The sequence below is a fragment of the Morone saxatilis genome, unplaced genomic scaffold (assembly GCF_004916995.1).
Source record: "Morone saxatilis isolate NCDOM2014 unplaced genomic scaffold, NCSU_SB_2.0 Contig19, whole genome shotgun sequence".
NCBI lineage: Eukaryota > Metazoa > Chordata > Actinopteri > Moronidae > Morone > Morone saxatilis.
Genome location: NW_023339751.1, coordinates 25,059,622 through 25,075,884, shown reverse-complemented (window position 1 = coordinate 25,075,884; position 16,263 = coordinate 25,059,622). Strand labels below are relative to the sequence as shown.

Below are 16,263 nucleotides of genomic sequence, written 5' to 3'. Positions count from 1 at the left end.
TGTTTGAACAGAAGTGATGAAACGTGTGTGTATGAGTTGATACTCGTACTAGTTCACTGCTCCTTCTCGTCTTGTCTTATCTAGTCTTTTTGTTATAGCAACGTAGACTGTAGGCATCAGCCAGTCGTGTTGAGGGCGTCCAACTTTCCGAGTCTTTGTCCAGGCCTCCAAGAGGGACCAGCTCCAAGAGTTTGCCCCCAGACCTCCATCATGACCGCCTCAGGGCCAAAGTAACATCCAAGTCCCGACCCGCCGTTCATTATAGATCTACTGAACAAAAAAAGTAACTACATATCTTGTCTGTACATTTAGTCTGACAGAAGCAAGTTTTGGTATTAATTCATTTTTGCTGTCCAGATCATTTTTCTTACCCACAGCTCACGCTGCTGGAGAAGCGCGTCTCATTACGCCAATCTCAAACTACCGCTGTGCGGAGCACCAGTACAGTAGGCACTAAATGAAAAAGTCTAATACAGGGAGAAACAAGCTGTTCGCGTTCTGATATTCACTGCGAACAACCACTACATCAGAGGCAGAGCTTCATCCCATTTATTCAACTTTTGAAAAATTGCAGCGAAGTTCATTATTCCTACTCCCTAACAAGCCAGAAGGCAGTGATGTTACCGACTCACAGGAGATGGAAATTTTCCGTATTGTATTCCTCTGGTATTGTGAAAGGAGAGTGTGTTTACAGCAACAGGGTAGTAGGAACCTAATCGTTGACGTCACCGCATTGGTTTGGGAGTACCCGTTTGAAAGCCCTCCAGTTTGCCGCCGCCCAGACCAATTGTCAGAACCAAGTGATGGTGACTATGCGAGTTGACTGCTCTCCATTGGCCCCTGCCAATTTGACTCCTGTACCAGGAAAACAGATGGCGGCTCGCCTGCCACACCCATAAATCTTAAAATGTTTTGGAAACAACTTAGGAATAAATAGTCCACGGCAGAACAGAATCCGAATTCATATCTGACAGCAACCCTGCCCCTTTTTTGTTAGTTTGACAGTTTGACCTGAGTTTGGGTGCGTTGAGCCGGAACGACTCACGAGAATGACCTGCAACAGAAGGGGGACCCCCGCCTTAAAAGCAATACCCCTGCTTTATGGTCCAGTTTACTCTAAATGGACCCCAATCATTACAAATGAACATCATGCTGAGGAAAGAAGATCTGAAACTAGAGACGAACCATAAATCCCCTGTCTTGTAAGTTCAAGGGGTTTAAGCTCTCATTCTGACAGGATTCATAATCCAACAATTCAATTCAATTCAGTTTCAGTTTTAATTGTATATGCCCGCAATCAAACCCAGACAATATCTTTTCAAATAGAGCAGGTCTTCCTGCCATTATGAGTCTAATTGTGATGTTTTCAGGGTCATATTTCCTCTCAATGGGTTTTAAGCTCTTACTGGCACAGGGTTGTCTCTCACATGATTTCTTTTGGTTTCAAAAATGGTAAATTTTGTGTCACTGCATCCGAGGAAGTGTTAGCCAACCAACTGTGGCAAAACGCGTCTGTCTTTACCTGATGATGAGTCGTGATTGACATGGTAATATTCAAATATTCTGGTAATTGACATGCATTTTATTTTGATGTTTTTTATTCTTGTGAATTCTTTAGCACATATACATATAAAAATAACTACATTGTAAATTACAAAACCATTAATCCAACCATTGGCAGTACCACAGACTTTGCAGCCTACTTGGCTAGTGTACAGCATCCATGGAGAGAGGAGTTAGTGTTGTGACAGGAATCCTCTCAAAACGATTGTCCATCTACTAAATGTGGATTAAAGAGAATGTTTATTTTTAAACCAACATACGCTATTTGGTTCACTTACAAATGCAAATAAAAACAGAAAAATACCAATTTCTAGACTTTATTATGCACGACAGGATTTTCTCTGGAGGCTTTGCCCAGAGAAAGCTAAATTAACACTGTATGATCTCTGTGTGTGTGTGTGTGTAGACCCCACAGCAGGCCCTTCAGCCTCTGACCAGAGCACCTGGTATTTGGATGAGTCGACCCTCAGCGACAACATCAAAAAGACTCTGCACAAGTTCTGTGGGCCTTCACCTGTCGTCTTCAGGTACACACTCCTGGTCTCACATAACAGTCCTTGACACATTTCTTAAAGGCTTTAGCTTAACTTCAGAGTTAAAGTTGAATGCATCTAATCCAGTGTTATCCACAGTGATGTAAACTCCATGTACCTGTCATCCACCGAGCCGCCGGCCGCCGCTGAGTGGGCGTGTCTGCTGCGACCTCTGAGGGGCCGAGAGCCAGAAGGCATTTGGAACCTTCTGTCCATAGTCAGGGAGATGTTCAAGAGACGAGACAGCAACGCCGCCCCGCTGCTTGAGATCCTCACTGAGCAGTGCCTCACCTATGAACAGGTATGTCCTCAAAGTGACACCAGCTCCAGATGCTAAATATAAAACCACTAACTTAAAAAGTTAGAGATGGTAGTAAATAAGTGAAATGTATTTATGTAGCACCTTTCACAGACGTAAGTCACAAAGTGCATACATCGTTGTTGTTTACTGCTATATTAAACTGCTATTATTTAAATCTCATATGCAACTTTTAAATACACATGACATACTGTACGTTCTTTGAGACATAAACACCTCACTGAGTTGTCTGATGTGTGTTCAGATAATCAGCTGGTGGTACAGTGTTAGGACTTCAGCGTCCCACAGCAGTGCCAGTGGCCACACCGGGCGCAGCAACGGCCAATCAGAGGTTGCGGCTCACGCCTGTGCCAGCATGTGTGACGAGATGGTGGTTCTATGGAGGCTGGCAGTGCTCGACCCCACTATGAGCCCCTGCAGGTCAGACCACTGGCATCAGCCTACACACTGTTAATGGATTTCTTCAACTATCACAAAATATGGTCATGAAATATGATAATTCCCATTGGAAAGTTATGTAATATCAGCACATTTATCGCTTAATGATTGCATTACACAACGTATTTAAGATGAAAGTATATTAAATAGACACTGAAGATGTATATGCTCTATTCCAGGCGCCTGGAACTGGCAGGTCAGCTGAAGCAGTGGCATCTGAAAGTTATAGAGATAGTGAAGCGGGGACAACATCGCAAGTCCCTGGATAAATTGTTCCAGGGCTTCAAGCCCGCTGTGGAGTCCTGCTATTTCAACTGGGAGGTGGCCTACCCACTGGACGGCATCACCTACTGCAGCGCTGATAAGAAGAGTGCCACATTCTGCTGGTCCAGGGCAGTGCAGCTCCAAAGAGGAGCCAAAGCTGCTGCTGCAGCAGCGGGTGGAGAACCGTCTGAACCAGGGGGAGGGGTGAGAGTCGAAGGTGGAGCAGGGGGAGATTACAAAGGAAGAGGTGGTGGTCATTCGTCCCAACAGGAGGTGGCAGTGCGACCCAAGGAGACCATACTGACCAAGAGGAAGGGTCTGTCTGTGAGTGGAGGGGGAGGGATGCTGGTCCGTCTTGGAGGGAGCGTATCTCTGTCCCTGGAAGACGGAGGAGGGAAGTGCATGTACAAAGGGCCGGGCTCCTCCTCTGGAGGGAAGCTGAAACTGACGCAGGGAGGTGGGAAGGGGGCATCTGTAGGAGGTCCTGGAGGTAGTGGAGGGTTAGGAGGTAAGCATGCCAGTGCCAAGCGGAGAACCAGCAGTGAGGACAGTTCCCTGGAGCCGGACCTGGCTGAGCTCAGCCTGGACGATGGCTGCAGTCTAGCTCTGGGGGCTGAGGCCAGCAACACTTTTGAGTTTCTCCCCCCACCGCCAGAGATGCTGCCCTCCCCGAGCCCCCTGCTTCGAGACTCACGCAAGTACAGCAGCAGCAGCGGTGGGAGCAAGATGTTTGAAGCAAAGCGTGTCAGCCATGCCTCGGCTACACTTCCTGCGGCAGAGCCTGCTCCACCTTGCTTCCCTGCCAAAGAGACAGTGGTGGTTGTTATGGACATGCCCAACGCTGTAGAGAAGGAAGCAGAGCTGGACGTGGAGCCTGTCCAGAGCAGGGATGAAGACGTAGACTCAGCCGGCAGTAACCAGCCTTCCACCTCCAGCACTACGGCAAGATCAGGTACCACTGAAACATCCGCCAAGCTGCCACAGGGCCGCAGAGAGGCAGCACCTGCTGGGGCAGCAGCCGCAGGAGGACTAGCTAACCAAGGAGCAGAAGTGGCAGGAGAAGCTGTGGGTGAGGATGACTATCAGGCATACTACCTGAATGTTGCCTCAGAGGAGGGAGCAGACAGACAGCTGGTGGACAACCACCAGGAGGAGGAGCCAGACATCTTCGCAGGGATGAAACCGCTGGAGCAGGAGGGGCGCATGGAGGTAAGGTTTGTGCTGGTGTTCACAGCCGGAGCTGACAATGTCAGTACTGTAATTTGACTGGTTCAATATCTGTTTGGGTGGGCACTAAAAATAGAAAATGTTAGCTGTCACGCAGCCATTACTCTATGATTCTGCACAGGGCAGCTAACAGGTAAGGTCACAATTACCAGTAGGTAATCTATGAGTTTTGACACCTGCCATCACCACATCTCGACCCATGAAAGAGACACAGCTCATGTTGGCAGATTACTGTCATGGCCCCAAAGCCCATGCACAAGAACAACTAATCGCATGCCTACATTTGCAGGTAAGGCCACAATGCAGGACAGTGAAAGACAAACACAATGCCATTAAGAACATGGCAGTTTGGAGTTGGAGTGCTGCATACAGCTTCCTTAATTCTCTTCCAAATCTCTTCAAATAAGTGGTTTGGATAATTGATCGCATGTTGCTTGCCTGTCCAACCGTCTTTACAGCAAAGCTTGTGAATAAACTGTTACTTTAAAGGTCTCCTCCAGACATGTATTAATACATTTATACAAATAGTCTTTTGGTGATATGTTTTTTCTGCAAAGAAATGCAATTTCCACATTAAAAATCTACTCCTTTTCCTTTTACTTAAATTCCACACCTGACTGGATCTAAGGCCATTTCACAATATCGCTTCCAGACTCAGTGGCCCAGTGCTCTTTGTCTCACTGACCTGAATTCTGTGTGTGCAGGTGCTGTTTGCGTGTGCCGAGGCCCTCCATGCTCATGGCTACAGTAACGAGGCGTGCCGGCTGGCCGTGGAGCTGGCCAGGGACCTGCTGGCCAATCCACCCGACCTGAAAGTGGAGCAGCCACAGACAAAGGTTGCTACGGCCACAAGTCCCACCCCCCACTGGAACACATTCTCCTATGTCCTTTGACTTCTCTTCTCTCCTTCTGTTGTACAGTCTCAATCTTCCAAACTCATCAGTCAGCATCTTGAACTATGTAGTGGGATATTGAGCCTTTCTTCATGAAGGAAAGACATCAGATTCTTCTAATATCTGTTCTATATTGGCATCATTACTGTGCCAATTTGTAAAAGAGCAACAAATATAAACTTCCCTGAAATTAAGATATTCAAAGTGTGAATCTGCTCGTCAGAAGTAAAGTTTTGTTTAATGTTCTGACGCCATTATTATTTCTCTGGTTTTAGGGTAAGAAGAGCAAGGTGTCGACCAGCCGTCAGACGCAGGTAGCCACCAACACGCTGTCCAAAGCCGCCTTCCTCCTCACTGTTCTCAGTGAACGACTGGAGCTTCACAACCTGGCCTTCAGCACCGGCATGTTCTCCCTGGAACTCCAGAGACCGCCGGCGTCTACCAAAGCTCTGGAGGTCTCTCACTCTCACATAAATACACACACATACTGTATGCACAGGTACTTACTTAAAAATATAAAGATTAGTAGTATTGAATGGTTGTAGAGTTCCATTTATTTATTACACTATAAAACACTGTAGTTTGAATGCATTCTTTATCTAACGATATCCAGTGAATGCAGAAGTGTACATGCATTGTAAAAGGTTGTACCGTCCATTAGCATCATTAGCATTTGAAGCCTGCTGTTAAATATACAGTAGGCCTATATCTCTGCATTTCATACATTTCTGTGAAGAAAACTAAATGGAATTGTTATTTTTAAGTTAAGGTTATTTTAAACGTAAAAGAAAAAATCTGACAATGCAAGGGAGTGGTAAAAAAACCTGAACACAAGCTACATTCACAGAGCCTTCACTCTGATAAACAGCCTTGTCCTGCCTTAGAAAAGTACACAGTTATAACAGCCAAAGAGCTAATAGAGCAATGTGAATAGAATGCTGAATTTGTCAAACAATAACCCTATAAGTATTGTTTGTTAAAATTATAAATACTGCTGAAACTATCATAAAAAAGGAAGTAACAGGAAATAATCTGCTCAAAATTCATCGAAATCTTTTTTTACGCAAACTTTCTGCAGTTATTGTGTTCACTGTTTGGGTTCAGTTTATCAGTTGTTCTCTACTGTTTTTGTTACACATTGAATATAATATGAAATATACATAAAATATGTCACTTAGGTCAGTTTACTCACTGATAGAAAAGGGGTTCCTTAAGGAAAAAGGTTGGGAACCAGTGGTGTAGAGAATTTTCCTCCGCAATGCAACTAAATGGCCACAGTAGAATCTGATTGTGCCGGGTCTGATTTGGTCCGATTCCCCTTGAAATTAATAAAATGAGGTGGTAGAAACACTACCACTTTTGTCCACATGGGCCGCCAGAATCAACACAAAAGGAAAGTTCCTTGTAGGGACTTTATTTAATCGCTTCACACCTAATTTCATGCCATTTTTTTTTTTAAACCTTTCCAGGCTATTAGTACTGTTTTAGTCTGATGAATTTTCATCAACTTTCTCTTCATGTACTCAAGCAAACTTCCAGGTGTTTCCTGTCCTTCAGTTTACAGAGAGTCTGATATTTCAAATGCACTTCCCAATGGCAATATATACCTGGCCCATTGACCCATATCTGTAATAAACATGCTCAGAGCTGGCTGCTGGCACAGAAACAAGTAAACAAAAAAGAAACCGCGATACATACAGATTGCAAGGCAAAAGTACCGAACGGGTTTCTCCTACAGACACTCCATGCATGTCTAGTGTATATGCTTATAGAATGTGGACACATGAACGTGTGCCACACATACTGACTGCTGTGTATGCGTGTTTGTGTTGACCAGGTAAAGCTTGCCTACCAGGAGTCGGAGGTGGTGGCTCTGTTGAAGAAGATCCCTCTGGGCCTGGTGGAGATGTCGGCCATCAGAGAGAGAGCAGAACAGCTCAGAGACGGGAACTTCTGTGATTACAGACCTGTGCTGCCTCTCATGCTAGCCAGCTTTATCTTTGACGTGCTGTGTACCCCAGGTAAGCACCAATTATTGTTTGATCAGTGGGATTTAACATTTGAAGTTTAAGATTTCAAATGTTGAACTCACCTTGTGTAGTTTCAGCAGTGACGACTGTGTCTTTTACTTATTTAATAAAAAGGAAGATAGCTATCCAGATAGTTTGGAAGATAGTTTTCTCTGTAGATGTTGGGGATATAAGTGACAACCTTGCAGTTATTTTCACAGACAAATTAAGACCAATTAACTTAAAGTTTTCTAATATTTTGTAATTTTTTTTTAGCATTTCTGCCTTTATTTGGCAGTTGGGATAAAGACAAGAAATGTAGGGGCAGAGACATTCAACAAAGGTCCCCAGCTGAAATTAAACCAGTGACGTTGCAGTTATATAGTATGTGTTTTAACCACTATCATCCCAAACAAGATAACTTTCTTAAATAGCTTATTTTTGCAGTGCAATACCTGACCAAATACTCTTTTTGAGTATACTGCCTGTTGGACAAGTTGCAGCTCAGAGTGACGGAAGAAATTTGTTTTTAAGACCTAAATTAAGACATTTTAAATGGGAACTACAATAATTCACATCCCTTTTACTTTTCTCCATATTGTTTGTGCAGTTGTGTCCCCAACGGGTTCCCGTCCACCAAGCCGCAACCGCAACAACGAGATGCCCGGTGATGAAGAGCTGGGCTTTGAGGCTGCTGTTGCTGCACTTGGTACATTTATTCTCACCCCGCTCCTTCATTTCTGTCTGGATCTGTTTCTCAGTATCCTTTTCTCTCTCCTCACCACTTTTCACATCCCCTGTCTTTGTTTATACTGTCCACTGCACCTTATTCCTGCTGTATACCCTCCTCGTGTCAACCCTCTGTCTGTGTACGCAGGTATGAAGACCACAGTTAGTGAAGCGGAGCATCCGCTGCTGTGTGAAGGAACAAGACGGGTGAAAGGTGACCTGGCTCTGGCTCTAATGATCACCTATAAGGATGACCAGAGCAAGCTCAAGAAGGTAGACTTCACTACTCTGACCATTCTGACCATTTGATAAGAACAAATACCTGATATGACTGATAAATGTGAGACAGATTCTTCCAGTAAACCAGGCAGAGATATTTTCATGCTGTCGTAGAGAAGCCCATTGGCTTTAGAAGTAGGATATGAGCAAGGCTGTGCCTGGAGAACGGTGCATTTAGTACTTGCACTACTTATAAACCATTAAAACTCACAAAGAAAATAACAGTTTGTGGGCTGGGGTAAGACAATTTAGCTTCAATTCATAAAACTGCCATCAAAAACCTAGCCACTGAAAGACTGTTATGGGTCTTAAAACTAGAAAAAAATGCCAAATATGTAAGCAAGTTGTGCTTATTACAGACAATGAAACAGCAGTTGTGTAAAATAAGTATTTTGGTCAGTTTGTTGAGCTGAATTGAAGAATGTAAAAGTACCTTTAATCTTAAACTAATAATTAGCAAAAATAAATCTTCCTATAAGACACAATTTATTAAAACAGCATAATAAAAATAGGTGACTGTCTTAAATGAAGGCAGCGGAAGCATTCCTATTTTTTAGCATTTTGTATTAAAACAGTGAAAAACAGCTGCTTAATTTCCAACACTGGAGACTACTTTCTCTTGTGCAAGTGGTCTTCCTCTTAAAATAAGGAAAATAATCTTGTTCCTCTGCTGGGATATTATGCAAACCATTGTTGGAACTAAATCAAGCTCAATATTAGCTGTAATATCTTATTAAGACAAGTTACTTTTCTAATGCAAAACATGCTTGACAAGATTATTATTCTTTTAAGCCAAAAAATAAGACCCAGAAACAAGGCTTTTATGCTTGAGATTATTTTTTTTTTTGCAGTGCAATAAACAATAAAAAGATAATAACAATTCCAATCAATATGTTTAGCAATTAGATCTTGGAATGTTAAAATGTTTTAGAAGCAAATTTTAGCGAGTATTAGTGGCACAGTAACAGAAAGCATAATTGTGTATTAATGTTAGGCAGCTGAAGGCTGAATAATACACATATGATAATATCCTGTAAATAATCCAGCTTTCAGTAATGCAAAGTAATGCATTCAGTAATGCAAAGATGAGTGCAATTAACAATAATTGAAATTATTGCAACATCTTAACGTTTGTGGATATTGTTTCTCTTCATTTCGGCTAATCTCTACAGTCGGTGCTGCGCAGGAAGGTAGGATACCCACACTTTCACGTAGGTGTTCATTTCAGAGCCTATTCTTACCTTAGAATTTAATGCAGGTACTCAAATATGAAAATTACTTTAAATGCCCTCCCTAGACATCATCAATAGAGAAATGAAATAATCTCCCACATACTGGGAGGTAAACAACATTCAACAGAAGATGCACCTATAGCAGAAAACATGTTCCAAGTATGGTCCCAAGAGCTATTCATGCATAAAGTTATATTTACTCTGTGATATCTGAATCAGGGAGGAAAAATAGTGTGTACGCTGTTCTTGACAACAACATATAAACACAGTCATCCCACACATACAGTGATTAGTCTGAATGGTTGACTTACTCTAACTCTTACATTGTTGTTCGGGATTGGAGACCTACCTTCCTGGGTTAACCAGGAAGAAGCCTAAAGAAGCCACACCAAGTGGTTCAACAATCCAGATGTTCTATTCGGTTTCCTAAAAACAGTCTCTTTACCCCTCCTCTCATCCTCAGATCCTGGACAAGTTGTTGGACAGGGAGAGTCAGACCCACAAGCCCCAAACCCTGAGCTCCTTCTACTCCAGCAAGCCGGCAGCTGGCAGCCAGCGCAGCCCGTCCAAACACACTGCCGCCAGCCACGGCGGGGTGAGCGGGGCCACTGGTGGTGTCTCCAAACACGCGCCCTCGTCTTCGTCTGCAACCACTGTGGCAGCCTCTTCTACCAGCTCTTCCTCTGCTGTAGTGCTGGCTGGCGAAGAGGTGGCTCATCAGGCTGAACTGAACCCAGTGCAGAATAGTTCAGCAGGAGAGAGTACTGCTGAGACCAGGGAGCATGGTGAGAGCCTCGCACCCACTCTGGGAGCCATTATTTAATAAAGCAGCTTCATATTTTAAAAACAGTAAAAAATAGAATGAAATACCCAACAATACAACAAGATAAAAAGGGCTAGGGGGTGAAATAAACCAATAAAACAGATTAAACATACTTTAGTCTTGATGCAGGATTCAGGAGCAGTCAGAGGAGTCCTGCTTAAGGATCTGAGGCTTCACTCTGGCTCTTTGAGGAACAGCAGCAGCAATATAGCTGAAAGTCAGAACATGCAGTGCATTAAAAGTAGCCAAGATTGCTGTGTTCCAGCAGTAGTCAGTGAGAAATTCAAGTTCTTTACTTAGTTTTCAGTTCTGAAACCTAGAAATGCTATGCATTAGGTAATCACTCTATTGTACTGAGTTTTCTTTGATCCTTTCCTCGCAGTATCAGAGGGGCCTCCTTCATCAAGTGACCAGCAGAATGAAACAGCTCCATTTAAGCTGGAGGCCACAGTGCCCAGTCGGCTGGCACTGGGGGCACGCTGTGGATACAGCCAGCGCTGCTGGGGCTCACCTGTCCGGCAGAAGAAGAAACACACCGGTAAAGACATTTTTTACACAGAACTCAGACTGACACTATCATCATTTGGAACTACCTGTATTTTCATATTTGTCTGTGTTTTGTGTTTCTGGTCGTCAACCTCTGGCCAGTGCACAGGGTATGAGGTCAGGACTCAGAACCCACAGCGTGCATTCACACAAAATCCGGCAATGTGGCTTTTTCCCACAGGGTTGTGCGGAGGTGTGGGCATTTTTATTTGTCCTTGAGAACATAACCGTCGTGTCAGAAAATAAAGTTTTATTTCTCTGATTCATGGCTTGATTCTCGCTAGCGCCACTCCCTCTCTTCATTCACTCTCTAGCTCGCTCAACTACCACTGTGCCCTCTCTCTCTCGCTTGCTTGTTGAGCCAGGACTGAGGGGCAAATTATCTCTACTGTTTCAGAGAATCAATGTAACTTATATGGGCATTGTCAGACAGGCAGTGGTGAGTCATATGTATGGTATTTCTGACTGGGCACATACAGTTTTTATCCAGAAATGTAACATGTACTAAAACAGCCTCACATCAAAAATGAACCAACACATTGTAGTGTTGTGAATGCGATGTGCCCGTTATTTGGACAGGCATGGCGAGCATCGACAGCAGTGCTCCAGAGACGACCTCAGACAGTTCCCCCACTCTCAGCCGGCGGCCGATCCGGGGCGGCTGGGCAGCAACGTCTTGGGGGCGGGGCCAGGACAGCGACAGCATCAGCAGCTCATCATCTGATTCACTGGGCTCCTCCTCCTCCAGCGGCTCTCGCAGGGCAGGGGGCGGAGCCAGGGCCAAGAGCACCGACACCAGCAGGTAAACGCAAACTCTTCCTCATATCTGGGTTAATAATAGTTTGAATTAAAAACTTTTAAAACTAATGCTGTCTGTTAACAGAAGTGTAATTATGACTGCTGCTGACTCGCAGGCAGTCAACTCCCAGCAAGCTTTGCTCACCTGCGGGGTATTTTGTAATGGAGGGTTTATGCTTGACAAGGGGTTAAGTGGAGGTTGTTGTTTATAGTTTAGCATCTTATTTGACCTATTGATGTTGACACCACAACAGCAGACAGATGTATCGTACATGATCAGGCCATATCCTGTTTTTAATCATATTCCCCGCAGTAACTGTGTTTACATTCTTTCATTGACTTTGTGATACAGAGCGATGGTGGTCTATGAACATACATATAGAACTGGAGTCGTATCCAGGTAACTTCCATTTCTCCTTGTCTCATTACTTCTTTCATTTACTTTGATAGAGAGCGGGGGGTCGCAGTGAAACGAAGGCTCGTGGTAAAAATGTATTTGCTAGATATGTGTTACTGAAAAAGAAAATATTAATGAGCCTTTGTTCAACCTTGTTAACACTGACTACGTTTACATGCACAAAATATTCAGTTTTTTTGTCCCTTTATTATGAAAAAGACAGTATTCCCACTAAGCTGTTTATATGGCTAATGGAAATGAATATACCACTGATATTCCTCTTTACATGCAGCTGTTACTCTGATTGACCTAACTGTTAATGACATACTGGATGTCCTTCAGGGGAATTTCTCTCCTTTTCAAACTGCAGTCATGTTGCTTCCATGGTAAAAGTGGAACAGCTGGAGCCATTTGAGGCATTTTGCCTTTTTTAAGTTTCCCTCCTTCTTGGAAAAGGTTGGCGTACTTGTGTGCGGGTTTCTAAAAACCTGTTGATATCCAAGTCATAATGTTTAACAGTAGGTGTGTTTGTCCTTCCGACCAGAAATGTGGGCTTTTCTTTTGTGCACCAGGTAGGCAGTGTGTCGCAAACTGCAGTAAAAACCCCAAATGAGACACATTCCAAACGTGCTATATACATGTCCAAAGCATGCTCCTTAAACCTGAATAGTATAAAAGTGATCCATTTGGAATAAGGCTTAATTAGGAATATCCAAACAGAACAAACTTTTTACATAACCCTTATCAAATGCATTGTTAGAATTAAATAATATAATTTTAATACAGTGCATATGTACATGGTAGTGTGCATGTAAATGTAGTCCGTGTTTTCACTCTCAACAAACTCCAGCATCAGAAACTTGTACACCTCAACACCCTAGTTGACCAGTCACAGCTCTATCAGCAGCTGCTGTAGCCCCAATTTGTAGGCGCACGTTAGCTACGGCGTACCTACGTGAGGAAAGTGGTGGTCATTGCTTAAAGGATGACTTGAAACTACAAAACCTATGTGATTAAACCATTCCAGAATGCTAATTCAAAAGTCAAGATAACCACTGAACATGTTCAAAACTGTGAAACACAGACATCAGATGTCAACTATTGATCACATCAGTTTACAATGGCAAAGACATATATCATCAAAGAAACTGTTTCATATCCTACTGTCAGGATATAGTGAAAGTTTCAGCAAATATAAGTTACCTACTGCAGCTTTAATCAGCTAATCATTTGATTAATTGATTAGTTTTTTGATCCATTTAAATCATAAAAAATGTTGATCAGGGTTTCCCAAAGCCAAAGTTGACGTCCTCAAATGTCTTCTTTTGTGGCCAACCCAAAGATATTCAGTTTACTGTCATAGAGGACCAAAAAGACCATAAAATATATTATATTTGAGAAGCTGGAATCAGAGAATTTGGACATTTTTTATTTAAAAAATGACTCAAAGTAATTAATAGCTGACAACTAATTGATTAATTGTTGCAGTTCTACCACCCAATGACTTTGGTTTGCAGGTAATCTCAGCAATCTTGTCATCTGGGAAGTTATATAATGCCATATGATGGAAATAATTTTAAATACCCTTCCGATTTGTTGTCTGCTGCTCTTATGCTCTCAGTAAATTATTGAATTGATGTCCATTTACAAATTATAAAATTACTACTTTTTAGTCTTCAAAAGAGTCAGATAACATAACAAACAAAAGGGCAGCATATTGTAGGCCTCAGGGAACTGTACAGTTTAACAACAGAAATGTGGAGTAGAGATGAGCTAAAGCTGAATTAGCAAACTAGTCTAAATTGAACCAGACCTGCCTACTTTGTTGAGCAGGTTTTCTTGAAAACTATCTCTATTTGTGCCTTTATTCTAACTAAGATGGATTCTAATCAACTTATTGTACATTTCCCTGTGTTCAGGTACAAAGGGCGACGTCCCGAGTGCCATGCCCCCCACGTGCCCAACCAGCCATCAGAGGCTGCAGCCCATTTTTATTTTGAGCTAGCCAAGACGGTGCTGATCAAAGCCGGAGGAAACTCCTCCACCTCCATTTTCACCCAGCCCTCAGCCAGCGGTGGCCACCAGGGGCCCCACAGAAACCTGCACCTGTGTGCCTTTGAGATTGGCCTGTATGCTCTCGGCCTCCACAACTTCGTGTCGCCCAACTGGCTGTCCAGGACCTACTCTTCCCATGTGTCCTGGATCACTGGTGAGGGCTGTGTGTGTGTGTAAGAGAAGAAAAAAAAAATGCTTTCCTGCTTCCACCCTCTCACCCTCATCCTCTCTCCCTCTCTTAGGCCAGGCCATGGAGATCGGCAGTGCCGCCCTCAACATTTTGGTGGAGTGTTGGGACGGTCATCTCACCCCCCCAGAGGTGGCGTCCTTGGCCGACCGAGCGTCACGGGCCAGGGATCCCAACATGGTTCGAGCGGCGGCAGAGCTCGCCCTGAGCTGCCTGCCTCACGCTCACGCCCTTAACCCTAATGAGATCCAGAGAGCCCTGGTGCAGTGCAAAGAGCAGGTACAGTGGGAGAGGGTTTACAATTCAGTGATCAACCTGCTGCTGAGCACATCACATGCTGCTGAATGTGTTTGATCCCAACATGGATGCTTTTTCTTAAATGCATTTGGAACTTAAGTATTAGATTTATTAGTTAACTGAAGTGTTCATCAGTAGCAAACATTTTTTCTTAAAGTGGTCTTAAAATCATTTACTTTTCACACATTCTTGTCCCTCCAACTCCCTTGTCTGTCTCTTTCCAGGACAATGTGATGCTGGAGAAGGCCTGCATGGCAGTAGAGGAAGCAGCCAAGGGTGGAGGTGTGTACCCTGAGGTCCTCTTTGAGGTGGCTCACCAGTGGTACTGGCTATATGAGCAGTCAGTGGGTGGTGGGTCAAGCCAGCAGCGGGAGACCTCCGGGCGCTGTGGGGCCAACGGGGGTTCGGGCAGGAGGCCCCCGGAGTCTAGCTGCGTCGTCCTCGACGGTGGAGCCAACATGGAGTCTGCAGGAATGGCGACAGTCACAGCCTCAGTCACTGCAGCGGCCGTCGTACCCGTCATATCCGTGGGCTCCACAATCTACCAGTCCCATGCCATGCCTGGACAGGCCATGGCTCACCCCCACAGCCAGGGCCTACACCCTTATACCACAATTCAGGCCCATCTCCCCACGGTCTGCACCCCGCAGTACCTGGGACACCCTCTGCAGCACGTCCCCCGACCCACTGTCTTCCCTGTGTCTGGGGCTGCATATCCACAGGTCAGTCTTTATACAGTGAGTGGGCTTTTGTTGCAATTTTCTATTTTTCTGAAATAGCTAAGTAGTACTGAAAGTACAGTTTTCACTGTCTTCACATCAAGACACATGGCTGCAGGTCATTCACGTGCAGTCAGTGCACATAACCTGGCATGTTTGACCAAAATGCCAAATTCACACATTCAAACAGGAGGTACTGTATTAGGCTGCGACTAATGACTATTTTCCAGTGTTGGGCAGAGTACAGGAATCTATACTTCACAGGTAATGTAACGTCTACATTATCTCTGATATTATATATACGCTGACTCAATGTTACTTTCAGGATTTGGTTTTAAAAAGTGGCCAGGGATTGCCACTGGAGGCTGTTCTTTTTCTGGTTCAAAAGACAGGTGGTGCTTATTTTTCTTCCTGGAAGCTGCAACTTGGCATCTGCAGTAGAGGTGCTCCTCTCTAGCTCTACCTGTACACTCAATTATGGTTGCACAATTAATGGAAATAGTGCAATATCCAAATGGCAGAAGCTGCAGTTTGTTTGATAAAGGTAAAGTGTAAAGGTGAACACCAATTCTATAGCGCCAACTTTTCAGGTGTAGCGGCTACAGCTAGCATGCTTGGTCTAGTAATTGCGGCCTATTTAAATCCATCAACTATAGACATCCATTTGGGAGGCCATTCCAATTCATCAACCAAACTTATAATCATGACATTGTAGGACATTTCCAATGCAATTAGCTCCACATATGCAGTAGAAAATCAATAGCGCAATTCTGAGGGTTTCCAGCATCTCCATTAAATTGATCTGGTGTATCTGGTGCCCTTTTCTTCATATTTTCATATATTTCCTGTCCTCGTAATAGAAACCTATAATATTGAGAACATAATATAAATGCTTCCAGCCTAACAGCAAATCATTAGGATATCGACATGATAATACAGGTTTATTAACTGAATA

General features: G+C 43.8%; 1 protein-coding gene across 1 annotated transcript in view; it reads left to right on the top strand.

Annotated features, from left to right (window-relative positions):
- Positions 1-16,263, top strand: part of zswim8 (zinc finger, SWIM-type containing 8) — a 50,798-nt gene that overhangs the window by 14,501 nt on the left and 20,034 nt on the right. Inside the window, exons 5-21 of the mRNA XM_035663065.1 lie at positions 164-230; positions 378-446; positions 1,897-2,090; positions 2,196-2,397; positions 2,660-2,835; positions 3,033-4,326; positions 5,049-5,180; positions 5,513-5,692; positions 7,075-7,258; positions 7,857-7,955; positions 8,124-8,248; positions 9,950-10,271; positions 10,692-10,847; positions 11,435-11,657; positions 13,970-14,259; positions 14,348-14,571; positions 14,814-15,311. Of these exons, the coding sequence (XP_035518958.1) occupies positions 164-230; positions 378-446; positions 1,897-2,090; positions 2,196-2,397; positions 2,660-2,835; positions 3,033-4,326; positions 5,049-5,180; positions 5,513-5,692; positions 7,075-7,258; positions 7,857-7,955; positions 8,124-8,248; positions 9,950-10,271; positions 10,692-10,847; positions 11,435-11,657; positions 13,970-14,259; positions 14,348-14,571; positions 14,814-15,311 (4,435 nt within the window). The remainder of the gene's footprint in view (positions 1-163; positions 231-377; positions 447-1,896; positions 2,091-2,195; positions 2,398-2,659; positions 2,836-3,032; positions 4,327-5,048; positions 5,181-5,512; positions 5,693-7,074; positions 7,259-7,856; positions 7,956-8,123; positions 8,249-9,949; positions 10,272-10,691; positions 10,848-11,434; positions 11,658-13,969; positions 14,260-14,347; positions 14,572-14,813; positions 15,312-16,263) is intronic.